The sequence below is a fragment of the Ctenocephalides felis genome, unplaced genomic scaffold (genome assembly GCF_003426905.1).
Source record: "Ctenocephalides felis isolate EL2017-DRISC unplaced genomic scaffold, ASM342690v1 CF-g0.4_SCAFFOLD_01492, whole genome shotgun sequence".
NCBI classification, from domain to species: Eukaryota; Metazoa; Arthropoda; class Insecta; order Siphonaptera; family Pulicidae; genus Ctenocephalides; species Ctenocephalides felis.
Genome location: NW_020537646.1, coordinates 14,921,183 through 14,944,423, shown reverse-complemented (window position 1 = coordinate 14,944,423; position 23,241 = coordinate 14,921,183). Strand labels below are relative to the sequence as shown.

General features: G+C 29.8%; 1 protein-coding gene across 1 annotated transcript in view; it reads right to left on the bottom strand.

The window, feature by feature from the left end:
- LOC113370918 (division abnormally delayed protein-like) overlaps window positions 1-23,241 on the bottom strand; it is a 65,465-nt gene that overhangs the window by 548 nt on the left and 41,676 nt on the right. Inside the window, exons 5-7 of the mRNA XM_026611590.1 lie at window positions 777-997; window positions 512-668; window positions 123-348 (exon numbers count right to left, since the gene is read on the bottom strand). Coding sequence (XP_026467375.1) covers window positions 123-348; window positions 512-668; window positions 777-997 — 604 coding nt within the window. The remainder of the gene's footprint in view (window positions 1-122; window positions 349-511; window positions 669-776; window positions 998-23,241) is intronic.

Here is a 23,241-nt window from a genome sequence, read left to right as displayed (position 1 = left end):
ATCCACAATTATATAAACAGAATTATTATTCTCCTTCTATAAAAACTATTTTAAAATTAATTGTGTTAAGTGGTTTTGTATGCAAGCAGAAGGAACCTGAAAATTTTCAAAACAATTCTTACCTCCATCGATTCCGTCACCGGAGCCGGAACCCTCTTCAAACACTTCATCGTATTCGGAATCACCCCTTCCGGAACCTGAACCATCAGGTGCCATGTCAGCCATGGCTAAATCTCCAGGATTTCCTGCCAGGGAACCTGCACCAAAAGCGCCTTCCTCTCGTAAACCGGACATCGCGTCGGATGTAACCCTGCGCAACCTGTCGGCCAGCCGCGCAATTTTTGAATACTATAAGAAAAAGATTCTATTGAATAAAGTGTGAACTTTGAAATCATAAAGTTGATATATCACAAATTGTATTGTATAGTTTTGGCTTAAATAATAAAACACAAAATATTTAATTTTAAATCAGTTAAAAATTAAGCTAATTTTTAATAACTATTGTATTTACCTGAGGATCATCTTGCACTTGTCGAATGCCAAATTCAGGATTATACCTTTGTGCAGTTGCGCTGGCATCAACGACAGTATGTGTGTATTCGGAAATTCCTTGACCATTCCAACAGTGATGTTTTGACCCATCGCTAGTTTCTGCATAAGCTTCATCTCTGTAGTTAAATTAGAATCCATTAATTAAGTAATTCAAAATGTGCATGTATAATTAAAAACACAAAATAAATAAAAATGTAGATTTTCCACATGCTGCATTTATGAACAAGGAACTTGATATTGCATAGAGTGCTCTTGATTCGTGGGCAGCCGCGAGACTTTGCAGAAGTTCTGCGTCTGGTGGTGGTGGTGGAGGAGCAGGTGAGGACAAAGGCATCAGCTTCGTGTATATCTGCGGTGGTGACACAGTGGTAATTTCACTGCCAGTGGACGTGTGAGAAGTCGTTCCTTCTTCGAGCACAATTGAATGACCGCAAACTTTGCGCACCTAAAATAACAGAACAAGTCATTGATAATGAAAAAATGAAAAAAAAACTCTTTTACAAATCCTTATTCAAAAATAATTATCTTTATTATTAAATATGGTATAATAAAATATATAATACAAACTAAATATACTATAATCATTTTATTTTAATGGATCTTTTCGTGATTTGGGAGATGATTTGGAATGGAAACAAAGTCTTGCTATTTACCACATGATACAAGATATTATATAATTTATAATAAAATCTTCTTGCTATTTTGAAAGTTGCTAAAAATACACAGTATTGTCTAAATGCATATTTTATTTTATTATACGAATTTATCCTTATACTGTTTGCTAGCATAATATAACAAATAATTTCATTTCCAGATATAATATAAAAAAGCTAAATATGAGTCCATATTTTAATGAGATATCAAAATATTGTAACAGTATCAAATTACTGGATACGCATAGTAGAAATTTGACACTATATCGGAGAATGAATGACGAGATATAAAATAATACGTGAGGTTTATAATAAAATATTCAAATGCAATTTAAATGAATAAAATTAATTTTTATGTATCATATGTTTATAAAACACATGCACTTTACGATACAAAAAATGCACAATTCTTAATATTAAATTATTCTTTGATTATGTATGTAATTGCAATCCAGTTAATACTTGTTGCTACATGTTATTCAAGGTATGCATAAAAAATAAAGAAATATTACATTATTATTACCAACATGTTAGTTGCAATTATTGTTTACTGCACAATGTAGAGATGTAGAGTTGCAATAATTATGAAAATCCAGTATTAATAACGAACTAAAACTACAATCAGAATTCGAAATTTCATTACTTCTAGGTGCATGTTAAGTTTTAAATGTAGAATTTTACATTTTTCACACATTATCAATTACTCAAATGTGATAATTTTACCACGACGCATTTGAAAGTCAACCTGAAACAAGTTTCGTCGCCTGTATAACTAGAAGTGGTTAGTGAAAATTAAGAAATCACACAAAGTTTTTGTAAATATTATATTATATTCTAAGTATCTTTCTAAAGACGTTACTGTGAAAAAAAGTAAATTCTATTGTATAAAGAAATTGTAAAAGGTTGAGCATGTCCTGTGTCCTGTGTGGTGCAATGGCCACCCGCGTGCTGCTCGGGTCGGAAAAACATCAATGAACCAGCGCATTCCTGAGCCAAGCGTGTTTTAGAGCGAGAAACCAAATCGACGTACCTGGCCCGAATGCGCTGCTAGGGAGATAGATACTAATAAAATATCGATTTTTATATCGATACCTGAGATTATTAACACATTGAATATTTAAGCTTAAGATATTTGCAGAGGAAAGACTGAAAAATATATTAATAATCCATTTGAGACAAGACTAATTATTTATTCTTCAGATAAAATGCCAAATTCAACGTCAAGAATATTTAAACATCATCATTCTCTTCAAAGCCTTTCTAAGAATTTTTAGTATTATTCGTAAGTGAAAAGACAAAACTAATTAATTATTCTTCAGATAAAATGCCAAATTCAACGTCAAGAATATTTAAACATGATCATTCTCTTCAAAGACTTTCTATAGAAAATAACGAACAAAATTATATACCGAATTATAGTAAAAATAATGTGAAATAATTAGATAACAGAATTTTCATTTATGCTAAAAAATAAATATATTTTATGTATTTACTTTTTTCCAAAATTTTTTGGTGGGAGAAATTAGAACAGAGCCACAATATGATAACAAAGTATAATAGATTTATCATGATTATATTATTAACCAAATGTGTAAATTGTCAAATTGTCAAAATATGAAATAAGAGTCATTCTGTAATGCATTATAACAAAGTCATTCTGAGGAAACATTCGTTAGTGGAAGCTATACTACACCATTATGAGACTGATAGGGATGAAAAGCTTTAATCAAAATAGACAATTATTTCTAAATTTAACGTTGTTATTAACAATACTATACTACACCATTATGAGACTGATAGGGATGAAAAGCTTTCATCGAAAGAGACAATTATTTCTAAATTTAACGTTGTTATTAATAACAACGTTAAATTTAGAAATAATTGTCTATTTCGATGAAAGCTTTTTTCATCCCTATCAGTCTCATAATGGTGTAGTATAGCTTCCATTAACGAATGTTTCTTCAGAATGATTTTGTTTTTTTCTTCTCGTCTTTAATACTTTTAATTAAGTGCTTATATTTTATTTATAAATTATATACGTATGTACATATATATTATTCACTTTATTGCTGAGATTGCATTCACAAGACGTTCGACGTTGAAAGCGCAATCAGAATTATTACTTATATGGCGCTTTTATATGATTGACATATTAATTGCATCTTTTGTATGATATCGATTGCTATTTGCAAAATTATGGGTATTACAGCTAAACAGTATATTGATTGAAAGTTTCTAATTTATTTCTTTTCAAGTTTTTGGCTGCTGAGAAATTATCGCCTTAATATTTAATAGAATATTAAAAATATAACATACATATCTTGTACGATTATATATATATATATAATATATATATATATATATCTTTCTAAAAAAAAGTTTCTTTAGACTAACTGCCGAATATTTGCATCTATATTGCTTCATTATATCACTCGTAGTCCCGGATTCATATGCAGATATTTATTGCAGAAAAAGTTTTGAAAAAATTCTTCGTCGTTTAATGCCATTTTTTATAAAGTTTGAATTAGATTGTCTGATGTGCTCATACATTAATTAAAGATACAACTAATCGAGTAAATACATAAAAAATAATTAAATAATTTTTTTATAAAAAAATATAAATTATTTGAAAGTAAATAAATATGTTTAAACGGATATAAAAAAATAGTTTAATTATTAAGTTTTGTTAAACCCTAAACATTTTTCATTCGCAAAATTACCATTTAAAGGCTAATCAGTAATATTGAACGCGAGGCACTACAATAGACTATAAAATATTATAAATGTTAATAAAAGTATTGATTGTTTCATATGTGTAGCAACCTCTCGGTAATAAAAATATAATCAATGGAATTGGCAATTCCGAGTCATCGCCGGTATATAGATTCCGACTGGGCAAATGGTAATGATTATGACATCCATAGCGTGACACGAATTCTATTCGCAGAAACAATGTGAAAATATTGAAATTTAGTAATATATAATATAATGCAAGCATTTTTCTCATTATATTATATTGAGCATGGGATTCTAGTAATAGTAACAATACCAAGTTTGTTATTTATTAACTTTTATGAACAAAAAAAATCACTAAGAAAGAATGAACCATTTATAAAACTCGAAAATTTATACAGAAAAAGGCTATTTTATTGCCAAAAGTAAAGGTTCAGATGGTCCTTTTTATCACAGTCATGTGCTGCTTATCTTCTGATAGCAAAGTCATTAGAATAAAAGTGATGGCTGGTTATGAATTTATACATTTTTAGCCCTCTACTATCAAATATAATTGTTAAAAAAATCTAATTTTATTTGTTTATAAGATATCCGTGGTGTGTCATTAATAATCAGTCTACCCTACCCATAAACATATAAATGTGTTTTTAATTGATTTCTTTACATAATTTTATTGTAAAAACAGTCCCTGGTGTTTAAAAGATATGTGTGCATGAAAGACATAGCAATTGCTTTCGTAGACTTGAGTCTACCCTACCCATAAACATATAAATGTGTTTTTAATTGATTTCTTTACATAATTTTATTGTAAAAACAGTCCCTGGTGTTTAAAAGATATGTGTGCATGAAAGACATAGCAATTGCTTTCGTAGACTTGGCCACATCATGTAAAATCATGTCGGTCATTATAATTGGACATATTTTTTTGCAAAAATGGGTCATTATAAGCGACATGTCAATGTAAGCAATGTCAATATATCCGACTAGACAGCTGTTTTATTAAGGAATTTTATATGGAAACCAAATTCCTAGTGCGATTACGTCATATTAAGCGGTTGTCAATATATCCGGCGTCATACTAATCGGATTCTACTGTAGTTGAAAAGACCAGACCAGGAATGAGACGTAAAAAATATAGTTGTTGGTGATATTTATATTTGGTATTAGCATTTCTAATTAAAATCTGTTGACAAACAGGCACAAAAATATTTGCTCTTAATACTGCCAAAGATTTTTTTCCCTAATCCTGCAAAGTTGTCAAACTTTAAATGCTTAATAATCCGTATAAAATGCTCAACAAAGAATGAAAACGTAAAATAGCCATTAAAGCATACTACCCGTAAATACATAATATCGAAGAGAGCTTACCGAAAATTCAATGGACCCGAAAATATTCTTGATATTAGTGCAAGTTCAAACAAAAACAGGTACCTACAAGAAGTGGGTCGACTTTTGTCCAGGTTTGTGCTTGTCAATTCTCGCACAGTAATCCTGTATTTAGCATAATACGAGAGACGGGAAACGAGCGCCGGCGCGCGGCCTTCTTTCAAGAACATCGTCGAATAGCATTCTTAAGGCAACTTATATTTTTTTTACATCGCGTCTGTTCTTCTTTGGCGTGTCTTCGTTCCTGGCAGCATCTTTTGGATGAGATTAATAATGAATTGACACCCGCGAAGATACCTTTATGTTTGAACGTCTTGCGTGCGTGCGCGTTTTGGCTTTTTTCAATCTTTTTCTATCTGTCTTTTTTCTTTCCGAATGAATCATTTTCAATATGCAAATTTTTACATATTCGCATAACGTCAAATTTAGTAGAAGAAACGAGCCGTATTATTATACATAAAAGGTGATAGACCCCGTTATCTCGGGCTTGGCATTTCTCGCATAATAATTTTTCATTATCATATTATTGATAAACTAGTGGGGTGTATGGCATCGTGCCTTAAGGCAAATTGCTGGAACTTCCCGTCCCGTAACGAAATGTTCGAGGAATATTGAATGTTTTCAAATAGATTATTATAAATTAAAAAAAAAAATTTCAATAAAAAATTTTGTTAAGGCAAGCAATTATTTGAAAGTTTTTCGAAAAGCAGAAGTTTTTCGAAATTTAAATCGGACGCTTAGTTCTCTCAAAAACTGCCATTTTTTACATATTTAGCTCCGTATCTTCGAAATGGCTGGGCGTGCTTTTGCCAAAAACTAATCACCTCTTCTCCCAATCATTACTAATTGAATGTTTTTTAAATCATTCAATCGGATACTCCGTTCTCTCAAAAAGTCTATTTCTATTTTCTGCACTCTTTGCTCCGTATCTCCGAAACGGCAGGACCTGCAGCTTCGCCAAAAACAATCAGCCATCAATAGGAATCGAATGTTTTTTGAACCATTCAAATCGGTTGATCCGTGCCAAAACGTGACTGGAAATTTGTATCCATACAACCTTCAAAACGTCGAGAAATGTAAAAATTTTCAATTCCGATTTTCGGCCCATTACAATAACTTACCCTACGGAAAGTTAATAAATGAAAGATTAAATATTTGAATAAATATATATAAGTAAAAAGAAAAGTAACTATTAAGTAGTTTAATTAACTGACTATTTTTATGAAACACATTTTCAAACTGTCAAGATAAAACTTCATATATCGTCTAGCTTAGGAATCGAGAAAGGGGCATAGAACTCCTGCAGTGTTCACATCAGCAGAACAAGAATCAATGAAAATGCGTGGGGCGCTAATAACAATGGTCAACTTGCTAACAAAAGATGACCTAGAGCTACGGGAATGTCCCGGCTGGCGCCCGAACTCTCTTCTATACAAAAGCGTTTCAATATCTCAACAAAACATTTACCAATTCATCTAAACGTCAAAGGAGCAAGGGAGTGAAATGAGACAAGTCAATGTTAGATATGACCAGATTGGTCTGCCTGATCAACAGGCAAGAAAACCGGCCAATCAAATGAATTATATCAGAGAACAACAAATGCTTCTTCTCCGAGATGGAATGCAGGAATTTTGTATAAAGGAGGCCGCACCATATGACATCATTAATCAATCCCAATAAATGAGAATTGTAATGATGAGAGGTGCAAAGATTTAATAATAAGACCGGTGTATTTTCATAATGATGCTTGAAAGTGGGATTAGAAACACAGTTGAAACATAATCCCACAGTTCTAACATCTATTCGGTCACGTATTAGATTTATCGCCAATAGCATTCCCTTTCATAAATATATCATTTATTGAATCACAAACAAAAACATTATATAAACAATATTCCATTAGATAAAACAAAAGTAAATTAAAATTCTGTTTTTCTTTTGCATATGATTCGGTACAATAAATGTAATATTCAATTGTGTCACTTCAAAAGAATACAATTTATCGCATTCTATGAACAAATATATTTGGGATTTATATTAAAATTATATACAAAAAGAACAAACATAATAATAAATGCAATGAAAAAATTATGGACTGTCATTTAAAAATCATTGTATATTATGAAATGTATATTATTTTTAATATTATAAAATGTCTGTCGATTTTGGTTAATTAAGTGATTCTCATAAATAAAAACAAATAACATTTCACAAACAGAATTTCATAAAATTTTATAATCACATTCAGTATGACTGAGAATCGGACATCTATTTTTCATACTCCTAAGTAGTAAGGGTTGGCCACCAAAATATTTTCTCGATCAATTTTATTTTTATTTTTTTTATTGCTTTTAAAAGACACGTACAGCTTTATATTTATACCCTCCTGCTACAAACCCCTATTTCGAAAGAGTCATTTGAGTAATCGAATAATTGTTCATCCCGCATTCAGACAATGAATGTCTTTCGATAAATTTCAATTAAGATTTTCCTAAACATATGAAAGAGTTTAAATTTAACTTAAGAAAAAAACTTATTTTTTATTAATTGTTGTCCACTCCTAACATCTTTAACAATTCAAAATTTAATGGTAGATATTTGGAATTAAAAATTTGTTGAATTTATGAAAGGCGCGGTTATAATAACAAATCCTTGAAACTCCAAATGTGTAAATTCAATTCAAATGTAATCAGTTAAGTTAATTGGGTATTCTACTGTAGAGGCATGAATTTCACCCGGTTTTTGAAGCGCTGTATAAGGGTAACAAATAATATTTTTACTATCGATTTTTTTGTCATTTGTTTATTGATATTTTATTATTACACAAAAAAATAAATAAAAAAAAAATTAAAATTCACAAAGTTATGAGCAATCAAAGTGGGGGCTCAAAAAAAAAGAGGGTGTCCTGGCGTGCATGATTCCAACCCTCCTGGTGATCTAAAACGTAAAAAATAGATGGATTCTTAATTATTATAGAAGCCGCTGTCGTATGACCCTTGGATAAGTTGAAAAAAAATTTTTGTTTAAATGGCGGCAGTTTGAAAAAAAAAATTTTTCATGTTTTTTTTAACAATTCCGAATTTTTTAAAAATACTAAATGAAAAGTTATAGTTTTGGGCAAGGTCCACGCGATAAAGCGATGTATAGAGAAGATCGTCTCCAAATTTGAAGTAAATCGGTTCATTAGAACTCGAGATATCCTTACCGTCAGCTCGAAAAAAGTAGTTCCGAAAAAATCGCGTTCAAAGTTTTGAGACAAGTCGGACCCGAACCGAGGCCACGTCACTAAAACGGCTATAACTCAGGAAATAATAGTAATTTTGAAAAATCCTTTTAATGACATATTTTTGAATAACTAAACTTTGAAAATATGAAAATATGAAATTTTTTTTCGATTTTTTCAAAATTCTACAGTAGAATACCCCCTCCCTTAAGTCAATTATATCAGGTGAGTCTATGTTATATGTGTGTGTGTTTTCATTAAATAATTAATCAATGCTAAAAATGCATGCGCTGTATTCGAACGGAAGTTTTATATTCAGCCATTCGAAAAGGCAGTACACATTCGGCATTTTAAATATTCCTCAAGCCGTCTCAAAATCCTCTTCCATCTCGACTCCGCATTCCGCGATTCGCGCACCCATGAAGTATCAACGAGGTACAGCGAGATTTCGCCGAAAGAAGGTGCGCAAAACTTCTTCGCCAAAAGGGAATTCATAAATTTAATATCATCGAATATGTAAAGACATGATATATGAAAACGGACATTATCGATGTGAATTTAAGATCCGATTTACCAAAAAACAATTTCAAGATGATAGGATTTACAAAATGCTGTATGGTATTTGGGTTCGGTCTGAAAATAGATAACATCGTTTTATTTATGAAATTCGAATGAAAAAGCGATTATCAAAGTAGTTTTACAACACGCGGTGTTTGGTAGTACATTTTATTAAATACGTTCTCGTGTAATCTATAGAGACGGGTATTTGGGATATGATTTATAAAATTTAAGCATCGCAAAAAATACAAACTGAACGCTTTGAAATAAAATCTGTACGTACAAACAATAAAAATATTTTTATTCCGCCAGTACAAAAATATTTAACTAGATTACTGAATAATATTATAAAGGTGGATTAAAAACTGTGCTCGTTCTTCGAATGAAAAATAATACTTGTTGTGATATAAAAACATTTTTTTCTACTAACCTATTGAATAAATAAACATTAGAAATGAAATATACAAATATCGAATTTTCTGCTCTATTTTTTCATAGTTAGTTACTTTAAAGTTTAAGATGTACAGTGAATCCGCGTAATATGACATCGAAAGGACGCCGAAATCTCGTCATACTAACCCGGTCGTCATACAAAGCATACTGAAGAAAAACTATTTTTAATATGTAAATAAGTTACATTTTTCAGTAATTTAAAAGAAAATTCTACATACGTTTTAATTAAAAATAAAAATGACACATTAAAATTTAATATAAAATAAAATTGACGTAGGCTATGGCGGGGCACAAAGGTCCAATTTGATTTCAGTAATTATACTGTCTAAACCCAATGAACAACTTTGCAACACATAACACACATCAAACAAGCATCTATCGAACTATGTTCAGAAAAAAATTCACATAATTCCTAATTATATAAATATTTTTTTTTTAATTTGGTATCTGACCCTTTTTACCCCATATACAGGGTATAGTGGGACAACCAGGAGGCAAACAAACTTTTTCTATTAAATTTTAAAGGGATTTTACGCTACATTATTGAACCAATGCAAAATATTAATTCTGCGAGTACATTTCTTACAAAGATAACACAGTATATTACATTGATCTGCTATTGGTCAGAAATATTCATTAGAAGAGCCGGAATAACAATTTATTTGATTAATCTCTTGTAAAATTGCTTTTTTTTAAACTTTACTATTTTATTGCTTATACCTTTGCCAAAGTAAAGATTCAGCTGGTCCTTTTTATCCCACTCATGTGCTGCTTAACTTCTGATAGCAAAGTCATAAGAATAAAGGTGATGACTGGTTATACATTTTTACATTTTTTGCCCTCTACTATCAAATATTATTGTTAAAAAAAATCTAATTTTATTTGTTTATGAGATATCCGTGGTGGACCATTAATAATTGGTCTACCCTACCCATAAACATACAAATGTGTTTTTTTAATGTAAGTAATCAGTAATTTTTGATTGACTTCTTTACATAATTTTATTGTAAAAACAGTCCCAGGTGCTATTGTGCACAAAAGACATAACAATTGCTTTCGTAGACTTGGCCACATCATGTAAAATCATGTCGGTCAATATAATTGGACATAATTTTTCGCAAAAATGGCCATTATAAGCGAAATTTATAATACTATAGAAATTATACGTTGTTTTATTCTACCTTATCATATTATCAATTGTTTATCTGCTGCACCTGAACAATATACAAAACATGTGCCAAAAAATTACCACAAGTATCACATTTCAAATGAATTCACGCAAGCGAACGCAGACGCATTATGAACATTATACACATATATGTAATTGCTTAGTTTGCAACGCAACCAGAACTCATTTCTCACGTTTGACTTTTAAGTAACCTGAACATGTTTATAAGAAACATGAGAAAATATCGTATTTATTGCGATATCTGACGAGTGCAAGGGCTATAAAAATCATGCCAGAGGCGACGATTGTAGAGGGCGCCGGGATGGCCAGCCAGCTTCTACAGTTTCGGGAAAATGAATTGTTCAATAATCCGAGAAAATTTTCTTATGGTCAACTTAATTTAATATTCGGAATCGATTACCATATGTAGGATTTAATTTTATCCAATTGCTCATCGCATTGACACTAATTATTTGCTCGAGTAAGTCATAAAATGAGATTGCACCAGCGCCAATTACTAGAAATGACATCTATTAACATTATCAATTAGTAAGAAATAGATTAAATAATTGAAAATATTTTTTGTAATAATTATGAATCTTACAATTTACAAACAAATGTAATATTAAAAAAAAACTTATTTAGTTCCAAAATCAGAAATCTAAAATCTGAATCTGAATTAGTTCTAAAATGAGCCATCTAAATTATCTGTTGCTTTTAAATTATTGTCCTATTTCTGTTATTCTATTTGTGCAATAACAGTGAACATAGTTCTACGCATAATTTCTACTCGAAAATTATTACATAAATAGAGAAACTGACAGCGTTCATAAACCGTGCAAGATTGCTAGATCAATTAGTTGAATATTTGCATGAAGATCCATTATCATTGACATACAATTGAATAATTAATTATGTACATATTATATTACCAAACTGCCGAAATATATGTCCCATGATTCCCCTATCTGAAATCCAACACAACGGGTGGTAAATATCACTAAAAACGATTCATCGGTTACAAAAAACTCTGAAAATTCACAGGTGCACAGGTATATATGAACAACTTGACAGTGATATTATACATTTGCAAACATCACCTTCCTACAATGGTTATTCTCATATCTTGATCATATTTTAAAAAAGGCTTCAAAGAAGATAACGGTGAGGTTTTGTGTACCTGTTTAAAGGCGCCTGATGTGATTTAGTGCTTTAATTGAAATAGTAGAAATTATAGATGCTTTTTGTAGCTTTCATAAATTGTGATGAATTTATCATTGTTATCACCATTCATAAGAGTCTTTATAAAAGATAACAATAAATAGAAAAATTCGAGGATTTTCCTGAGAAAAGAGAGATATTGTGGATTGATTGAAGTGGATGCACTAACTAAAATCATAGGTAACACATATATTATGATATGTTTATGAGTATATTATAATATACTCATACTAGAATATATTATATATAATTAAACTTGTATTTTAGTAAACTATGATTATATATATATATATATATATATAATGTTTCTTTGGGATCGTTCAAGTATTACGTAAGCAGATTTATTACAATTATTTACCCCCCCCCATCCCCCTTGTCAGCAAAAGTAAGCAAAGCTCTTACCCCCTACCCCCATGCTTACGTAAACATTTTGCAATTAATGTAAAAAAATAAAAATTCTACCTATGACGTAATCATCATCCAGACTCCCCTGCCCCCATGTCAACCCAAAATAAGCAAATCAACAAAATCCCCCCGTCCCCCTATAGTGCTTACGTAATACTTGAACGACCCCTTTGTTTAAAATCATAATCCATAAAATTTATAAAACTCATCATTATAGTTATCAACTTATCCCAAATTATTAAATATTACTTATAGCCAGAATAAATATATTTTAAATAAACCGATTTATGATGAAGCCAGCCATATAAAAAATATAATATAAATAGTCATGCAAAACAGTGAAATGTGCATTGATTTCATTCCAGTATTATTGAATCAATTATTTAAAATTATTTCTTCAACTAGAAAATAATAAAAAGTATGTAATAGCAATGCAGATAACATGTGATGCCAATAAAATATTAAAATAATGATATTTGATATAACAAATTTTATTCAAAGTTATTCTTTGTAAAAATATTAAAAGCATCATAAAATCAAATTTTAAAAATAATCCTGGTATAATCCCACCAAACCTCATATTTTTTAGGATTATTTGTGTATTATAGAAAAAGTATGCATTGTAGTACTTGCATGAATATACGAATGCGTATTTATTTGATCTAATAACTAAAATTTACATTTATGGCAGAATAATTTGATCGATTGATATGCAAAATCAAGAATCCAAATCTGTTTTATACTATCGATTTTTTTTAGATATATTAAAAATTACCTTTGAGATCCATTTTTATTTGTGCAAAAATTATATATAGATTTTCATATATCGCCAAAATTCTAATATCTCTTATTCCTGTCATGATTGTGAATGTTAAGGGAATACGGGGTTAAATCAAATTCCAGACATATCCCACATTGACCATGATAATAATATTGATATTGATTCAAATAATTGCAAAGCAAAGGCAAAGTCACGGTTCTTTCTCGAAATTTATTCCATCGGAACCAATTCCGCGGACGCGAGCGCCTCAGGGCGCAGCCTTTATGACGCCTCGCGTTCTATACAATCACCTCAATCTTGTTTTAAATTTACACCTTCGTAACTACGTTCGAACCCTTCTGACACGTCTATTACTGCACACGGATTGGTTTCGAATCCAATGACCCTTCCAATAGGAAATACCAGAACGAGAAGCAATCGTCGAGGAATTCATATTAGCTTATCCCTACATCAGAGTTCACACCGAAATCTAAATTATTCATTTTTTTATTTCTTTTGCTATACCTGTCCGTTCAGGAAAAATAATAAATAATATGCTTTTTTGTTATCGTTTTGCTGAGTCGCGCAGTCTTCAATTTGATGATGTTTTATTTTTTCTCGCTGAAGCCAGCGAGATGTCGGCATCGGTAGTAAATGCAAGCATATGTGCATGCATGATTTCATTGACTTTTGAAGTTACATATTTTGCAGCATTAAAAAAGTTTAAGCTCTGATTTCAAGAATTAATAACATAGGAGCTGACTTTGCTTGAAAACTTTATCTTCATATGATATCATTATTACATGGATATTAAAATGCAATACAATAAATAAATACTTTTTGATCTCATGGTTGTAAAAAACATGAATTATAACTTGTTTATAAACGTCGAAATACTTTAAATTTTTTTTACAAATATTTTTAACAGTATTCAGAACTTTATTGGTAGCATGAGCTGTTGTGCTGACTTCTTAAACGACGTGGCTTTATAGATTGCACCCCAAACGATTGTCCCATCTCTTGCAATTTATTATTACAATTTTCTGTATACTGATGATTTTTTTTATTGATGCAGTAATGCTTAATAAGTATTAACTTACCGTAGGGTAAGTTATTGTAATGGGCCGAAAATCGAAATTGAAAATTTTTACATTTCTCGACGTTTTGAAATTCTCTCATTTCACTTTGAAAATTCATGTTTTGAAGGTTTCTGAACGTTTTCGCATACTTCGAAAAAAATGGATGTGTGTGTATGTATGTATGTATGGATACAAATTTCCAGTCACGTTTTCGGACGCACGGTCAACCGATTTGAATGGTTTAAAAAACATTCGATTCCTATTGATAGGGAGAAGAGCTGATTAGTTTTTGGCCATTCCGGAGATACGGAGCAAAGAGTGCAGAAAATAGAAATCGACTTTTTGAGACACGGAGTATCCGATTTGAATGATCTAAAAACATTCAATTAGTAATAATTGGGAGAAGTGTTTATTAGTTTTTGGCAAAGACAGGCCCAGCCATTTCGAAGATACGGAGCTAAATATGTAAAAAATGGCAGTTTTTGAGAGAACTAAGCGTTCGATTTAAATGATTCAAAGAATTTTCTGCTTGTCTTAACAAAATAATTGATTTTGGAAAAAAAAAATTGTTTCAATTTTTTGTTTTAATTCTGACTATAGTTCTAATATACTTTAAACAAATAATTTCAACTTTGCAATTCAGTTTATATAATTCTTATAAATATTAGACAATGTTACAATATTAATAATAATCTGTTTGAAAACATTCAGTATTCCTCGAACATTTCGTCGGACAACATGGAAGGTACGGGAAGTTCCAGCAATTTGCCTTAAAGCACGATGCCATATACCCCACTAGTTTTCACTTGGAATTATATGACAATCTATATTTAAATTACTATAACCTAAAGCGTTGAGTTAAGTTAAATACATTGCACAATTTCGTATATATAGTATGAATATCTGACTCTATTCTACTCGTATTATTTCATTTTTAGACCGATTTAATTTTTAGCAGATATTTATATTTATATACAATATAATTCATTGAATAAAAATGAAATATTCTACTATGATTATATTTTCAATCACAGCCAAAGATATAAAATTCTCACAGTACGAAAGTGTCGTGCTTTTTTTCTTCTTTCTCTCAAACATTTCAGGGTGGCTCGCTTCGAAGCTTTTGCAGACTCGACGGCACAGCGAGATTTTTTTTGGACGCATAAGAGATGGTTTTTAATATTCGTTAAATGTCTTCATGTCTATTTGGATTTATTTTTTCGGTCGTTATTCGTAAACTGGCCGAGATTCGGTGAATGCGATAAGAAGGAACACCCATAAATATTGCTTTTTGGACTTTTATTTTCGTCAAAGCGTCTTCTTGTTGCCAAGCATGCAATGGACGAGATTTAGCAAGATGAATCGTGTTGAAGATGCTGTGTCTCCAGCTGATACATTAGTCTAATGAGACTAATTGTTTTCAATTTATTATCGAAACGTAATTATCGTAATAACAGATGGCTATAATGCTGCTAATCGATATGTTGATCATTTTAACGACAGATATTATAAGATGATGACGGACTTTGTAACATTTCTCAAATGTGAATAAATCAAATCGTAAAAATTCAAACAAGTTGCAAAGATGAATATACATATTTCAATATATAATATATTTTTGATTCAAATAAATAAATTATACTATCTTGCAATATTAGATATGATAAGCATATGTTAGAATGAAGGAAATATTTTATAAAAACACCAATTTGACTAATCTTGTAAATTAAATGGGTTATGCAAATAAAGTGTAATTTAAATCCTTTTAGTTTTACCCAGGCTGATCCTAATCGTTTGAATCCCTGTTATTTTTTAATCTTATCAAGAAAGCCATTAGTAAGTAGTTATATACAAAAGATTACTTATAATTATAAGTATTATTATACATTTGTTCTTAGAAAGAGATTAATATTAATTAACAAGAAAGCAAATAATATACTAATATACAAAAGATTACTCAGAAATATTAATATACTACACATTTAGATTCATTCGTTGAAAAATCATTTACATCTTATTTCTTGTTATATCACTTATATTTTATTTGAAATAATTATTTTTTCTATGTTGAAAATAAAATTATATAAACGATTTAAAGAAAGCTGTTCTTATAATAATGCCGAAATTTCGAAATAAGACTTTTATTTCTATATTGTCCGAGAGAAATTGGTGATAATAATGATAAGTAACATCATATGAAAACCATATAATCAACGAATATTTTTTTAACCCAGCCACAAACACAAATTAGTGATTTCAACATACTAATATCTTATTAGTAAGATGGTATATTTCAAATTTATTACAAAAAACCTGTTTCATTTTACTACGGAATTTTGTTTATTTACCTATATTTTACGCGTTGATATGGCTTGTTGATAAAATAAATTAAACTGACAATGAGAGATATGTTAAGTGAAAATAAACTTTTACAATTTAAGCTCAATAATAAGATCTTGTTTTATATCACAAGTTTTTATTTTTGTCATTATTTTCTAGTTGAAGAAGTTGTTCAGCTTAGACAGTTAATTAGCTACTTTAAATTATTACCTCATGTCACTTTTAGCAATCAAGTAATAAAAAAGTATATGCATATGTATATATGTATACATGTATTCACACACATGAATTCTGATAAGTATAATATCTATTGATTACAAATTATTGATAACAAATCTTCTTAGCTAATACTGATGAAGTGACTCGATGACTATATCAACAAAACTGGTTATTTATTTAAATGCGTCGTTTATAAATTTCTACGTCCTTATATTGATTTATGTCAATTCGTATATAAACGAATAACTCGTTTTATAATCCAATTTTAAATCTAACACTGGTACTAATTAATTTATCTCTATAAGCAAACATTAAGCTTGTAGTCATTATTCCAATCTATTATGGAAGGCACTTCGAAAAGGAAATTGATATGTCTATATTTTTTAATCTTCATGCACAAGAATTCGGGTGCTTAGAATATTAGATCTGTCAACAACTCATTATTATTAGTATAATTTATAAATTATTCCGAGTAATATAATGTGCACATTTATTACTACTTCGACAATATTGCACTAAATAATTGATGAAATTATTATCTTTTAATTTGAAATGGCATAAGCCGATACATACATTTAGAGAAAGTTCTTTTGAAATTAACCTTAGAATTTGTAGCTATAATTGACTGTTAAAATTTCATGCATAAAGAGGTAATAACCATAATATTATTAGCTGGCATATAGGGGTCACAGAGATCCTTACATGCATAAGTGTGTATATAATGTACTGTAAATTTGGAAATTTCTAATTATCAAACATGAAACACACAAACGATTTATCATTGTGCAAAAGATTACGAATGAACTGTACTTTTAGTAGATAAGAAACTACACTACATATATTGGAACTTGATACCGTATCGCGTTATCATAATTATTGCTAAACACTTTTGATGTTTACCTGATAAGTCCAGGCATTTTTAATTTGTAGTCGCAAGCAAAATGAAAAAAATAAAAATAAGTAAATATAAATTGACCAAACGCATGATAAGAAACGATTGCGAATGCAAACAAGTTTGACACGAATAAATGTTCAAGTTGTTATATTTATGAGAGGAAAATGCACGAAGCACACATATAATGTTGGCGCCAATTTCTAATATTGTTTGTAGAAGTCGGCTAAGTCAACATCAACGCCCACTGAAAAGCTACGACAAATAGCATTGGCATGCACTCTCGAATCTTGTATAAGTTATGGGGTAAACTAAAAATTTCAATCTTGTTTTCATATTTCTGTTGAACGAAAATGGGTGCCCATATGTTTTAGAATTCCATAATCCATACGTACTCGCGTATAAAGCTTGTTTGAGAAAAGCTACTTTATTGAGTTTTATTGAGACCAGCGTTGAAAATGAACATGTAATAAAATATTTACTCGTTTTAAGTAGTTTGTTAAATAATTACTTTAAAATTCGCTAATATTTTAAAAAAATATACGGCATTCTGAATACATAAAATTCTCAACGCAATAACAATAAAATATGTTTAATATTTTTATTATCAAATCAAATTACAATTATCGATGTTCGAACTTTAAATATTTAAAGAGTTAAAATAATTATAATACGCCTTGATCTAAACACTACTTAGAAGGGCGTCCATTAATCATGTGAAATTTTGGGTTGACAAAAAATTACAAAATATCACGTGGGGGAGGGAGGGGTATACTAAGATATCACGAGTATTTATTTTTTACTTGCATTTTTTTTTTAATCCAAACAATTTTTCTTGTAACTAAAAATACACGTGATGTTTGGTGCGGGAGGGGAGGTAATTTTGAATAACACCATGTATCACCAAGGGAAAAGGGGGGTCGAAAAATCCTTAAAAAATCGATCACGTGATTAACTTTTTCTACAAAAGTCCTCAATTGCCAAAGTCGATTACATTTTTAATTTTTTTGTCAGTCCATATAAGCAGCATGACTATAAGCCAAAAGGTTAAAATTTTCTTAAGAAGAATGGAGATAGAAATGTGATAGAAATCAGAAACCTCATTTTAACTTTTTTTATACCTTTTTTATGTAGTATAAAAATTATTAATAAAGATAGATGGATTCCACAAATAGCCACAAACAATTTTCAATCAATACTTTGTAAAGCAGCATAAAATTTACAAATTTAAGATTTAAATTATGCACCCAGAAAAAAAAAACTGACCAGACATGATTAAATTTACTTTTGTTTGAAAAATCTATTTACTCTCTACGTAGTAACATAATTTCGGACCACACATACAATGTTTATCATTGATCCAAATTGAATAGCTGGACAGTTAATTTTGGCATTTCACTACCAGATATATTTGTAACGAGGTTAATTCCATTGGGAGTATAGTCGTAACTTAAGAAGCTGCATCATTACATCACACAACGCATCCAAGTCTATTTCTAAATTTCCAAAAATATGTAAATCTATAGCTTGCTGATGTATAGTAATATACAAAAAAACGGGTTTAGGTAAGAAAAACTTGTGGAAAAGTCCATCATTTGTAAGCGACTGTAAATTCTAAATATACAACTAAATAGTAAGAAGACAAAAAATAATTACACAATCGTACGGAGTACTCAATATATGACTGAAAGAATTTTTTTGGGCATGCATATCTCAATTTTATTAATTATATTATATATCGCTAATAATGTTATTTCATGTTTGCCAGAGACTGCTAATATATATTTTTCCAATTTGCTGAATTAATTTATAATATTTAGTATATTTAGACCACCATCATAGTTTTTCGTAACGACTGTTCGTGGAGAACTTGTTTTGGCTTCAAATTTAAATGCCGCTGATTAGAATATGAGCTTAAATGTCAAAAATATGACTAAAAAAGCAATACATCGCATAGAAGAATGATCATTGTTTGGTTGGCATTTCATATTATTTTACGATGTTGTAGTTCTTGTATTACACTCATATCACAAGACATAAAACTTTATTGAATGATGGGCGATAAATTCATAAAGTATTCATTGCGAGTGTATATTCGATTAGTCACATTCAAAGTTGCTTTGATAAAGTTGTTAGATCACAAATTAGAAAAAATATGCGGTAACGTAAAATTACTATAACATAAAATTACTATACTTTATAGATTTGACTGTCGGGATGAATGGATATATAAGTTAATGTGGAGTGTGGTCGTGATATAGTTAATTATTTAGGTGTATATGCACGTCATAGCAATTTAAATGCAGTTCGTGTCAAATTAGCGTGACCTAGGTTTACGCCTGTCATGACAAACTTTTTATTTCTAATTATTATAGTTAATAACAGTAATTTATTTATTTGTGGAAACATTAGGAATTATTTTATTCCTTTTATGTATTTTGAAAAAACTTCATCTCTACAGTACAAGTCACTTAAAATTGATATTTAATATTTTTTTATTGATTTCGCTCATCTTTCATCTACTTGCACGATGTGATAAGTAGGTACTGAATGAAAACCAAACAAACTCATAAAGTAATTGTGCAATGTGCTGGATTTGAAAAGCCGTCAGGTCTTTTGTATATGAACAGGAAAATAGAAAAACTATAAACACGCCAGGCACCACCCTCGCACGACAACCGCTGATTATATTGAGCCGTCAATATGGTACCAAAACCGCATTCAATGTAAACATTTCATTCATTCAATTCTCGGATTGATTATCGACTATGTGACTACGTGATGTATTTGTTAAAGCTGTAAGCCAAATATAAATCGATGAAACAGATATATATGGAAGGCGATTAATAATATCTAGTATAATCATTCATCCAGAGCAGTCTCTCTTAAAGTGGGCAATTATAATATCCAGGGGCGCGATAAGAAGCCCCTAACTAAATTTTAATACATTTTTACTGTTTTAAGTAGCGTTTTTTGCTCTCACTGGTAAAATTTTCTAATTTAGAATGTAAGGTTACAAAAAAAAAGTTTTTATGGATTATATAGGTATACCAAATTTGGTAAGGAGGCGCTACAAAAATTTTGATCATCAAAGAGGACGTTCGAAGAAATATGTTTGAGAAACGCTGACCTAGAGGTACTGAAAAAAAATACAATTTATATTTGATTTAAGCAATAATGTCATATATTTAATTAAGCTCCTCACCTACGTTCGAGTAGAAATAATATGGTATGACATTCAATGAAAGTCAGTCGAGTGTGATAATATGATATCATCTCGAGTTTAGGTAGTTTCACAGTAAAAACATACCAAAGAAAATGGTAGAAAATTTAATAATAATTGTAATTGAATATTTTAACACGTATTAAACATTGCACTGCTATTCTCTCAATGACTTTTGAATATATACAAATAATCCTGGAAATATTTGTAGTTCAGTACCCACGTTACGAATGTCAGTATACAGAATTCAAATACAGTATAAAATCTGATTACAAAAAAAAAGCAAAAAATGGATTAATGATATCTGTCTAGTTCAATTTAAATAATAAATCAAATATAATCGCAAAAAAGGTGAAATATTTTAAAAAAAATTACATACATGATGACGTTTCATATAACAGATATAAAAATAGATCGCCAAATGGGAAACCTGCCAAATGCTAAATTTAATCTACGCACCTACACCTATCCAATGAAGTATAAAATATGCACAAACGTGAATACATCTGTTCGGCGTTAAAAGCGCGACTTTTCGTAGAATATTAAAAAATATCGATTCATTTTTATTATATTTCCATGCGAATTGATCTCGAAGCGGATACAATTCATTTCTGCTTGAAATACACTTCATTTACATACAATTATATTACACCGAAGATCTGCTATGAAATTAATATTTGTTCCGCAGTCGAACGAACGAATTGTAATTGAATAGAAAATTGAAATGCTTTTAACGTTTGTTAAAACGAACGAAAAGTTTCGTTACTGCTTCTATTTGGGCAATAGGACTTGTGGAATATAGTCATACTTGCAGTTATGATAAAGATCAAGATATGATAACTAAAGTTCATATATTATTAGTACCTACTATTAATTGAATATTTATAAATTATGATTTAATGATTTACTCATTGTTATAAACGATTCTTGATGGAAAATCCTTGATAAAAAGATACATTTCTTTACTGGTACATTCTTCAAAAAATTCACTAATTATAAACGAGTTCAATACTCGTGCATGCTAACGACTTAAATTTAGATAATATTTAGACAAACTCTAACATTCAAATCATTTTTTTGCCTGAGAACAGTTCAATCTCTAAATTAATTTTTGTATACTTTAACAATTGTTATATCAATTTAAATTATAAAAAATGATGATCATTACTGGAAACATTGAATAAATATATGGTATTAAAAATAAAGATTATGTTAAAAATAAAATTGTTATTGTATTAAATATGTTTTTCCTATAATCACATATAAAACAGGTTTTACGTGATTATTGTTTACATTCTTTCAACTATTTATTATACGTCAATTTTGTTTACCATTGTAATTAATTAAACGGGCGCAGTAAATTCTAGCTATGTCACAAGTTTCTCGTATTTTCGTTTCGGTGATTGATCGTGATTTTACCAAGCAAACTGTTGCCAATTAATATTTAACTAGGTCTAGTAATACGGGGGTTTCACGCTTCAGGAGAGAGACCCGCCACCGGGGCACTCGAATCGAATAAACGAAAACATATTATCATTAACAATGTATAACCACTGTTGTTCGTATTCAATGTGGGGGAAAGTGGCAGGCTGATGGGTCATGTTTTATGCACAAGCTCTCTGAAAGGGTCCACAGATTTAACTGGATCCAAAAATTCATGGAAATAAACCTTATTTATTTTGCACGCGGATAGAAATTTTCCAAAAATGACAGCTGCTTTCCAAGCTTATTTACAGCATCATTTTTAAGTATTGGATAAAAACATGTTTTTATTATTATCATAATTAAATCACAATCAGATCACTAGATATAATTTTGTAAAAAACTAGCTGAAAAAAATAATACAGATAGGCATAAATAAGGAACCGCCAATTAATCATGTGAGACGTAAAAGGGGATGAAGGGTTTTGACAATAAACCACAAAATATCTCAAATTTAAAAAAAAAATCAAAAATTTTTCAACAATTTCCAAAAATGTTACGATTTTTTAGGTACTAAAAATATATGTAATGTTTGGTAGAAAGGAGAGAGTAATTTTAACTAGTTGGTATCGGTATTTTGCCTTAAGGCAAGTTACATGAACTTCCCGATATGTGTAAATAATCGACTTAATCCATGATAGATAAGTTAATTTATGAGTGCTTAAAAGTATTCGAAGTGGATTTATTACATATTATTGAAAATCGAACACATCAACCCGGTCGGAGTATTTTTTAAAAGCGAATTGTCAAAAATCAATAATTTGTATAATTGAGTCAGTTTTTAAATTGTTTAGTATGTTCATTAAGACCAAGTACTCTATCGTTATACCAAGGAAATCGTCTAATTTTAATTTTAACAATCGTCAAAAGAACTATTCATTTATTCAAATTTTG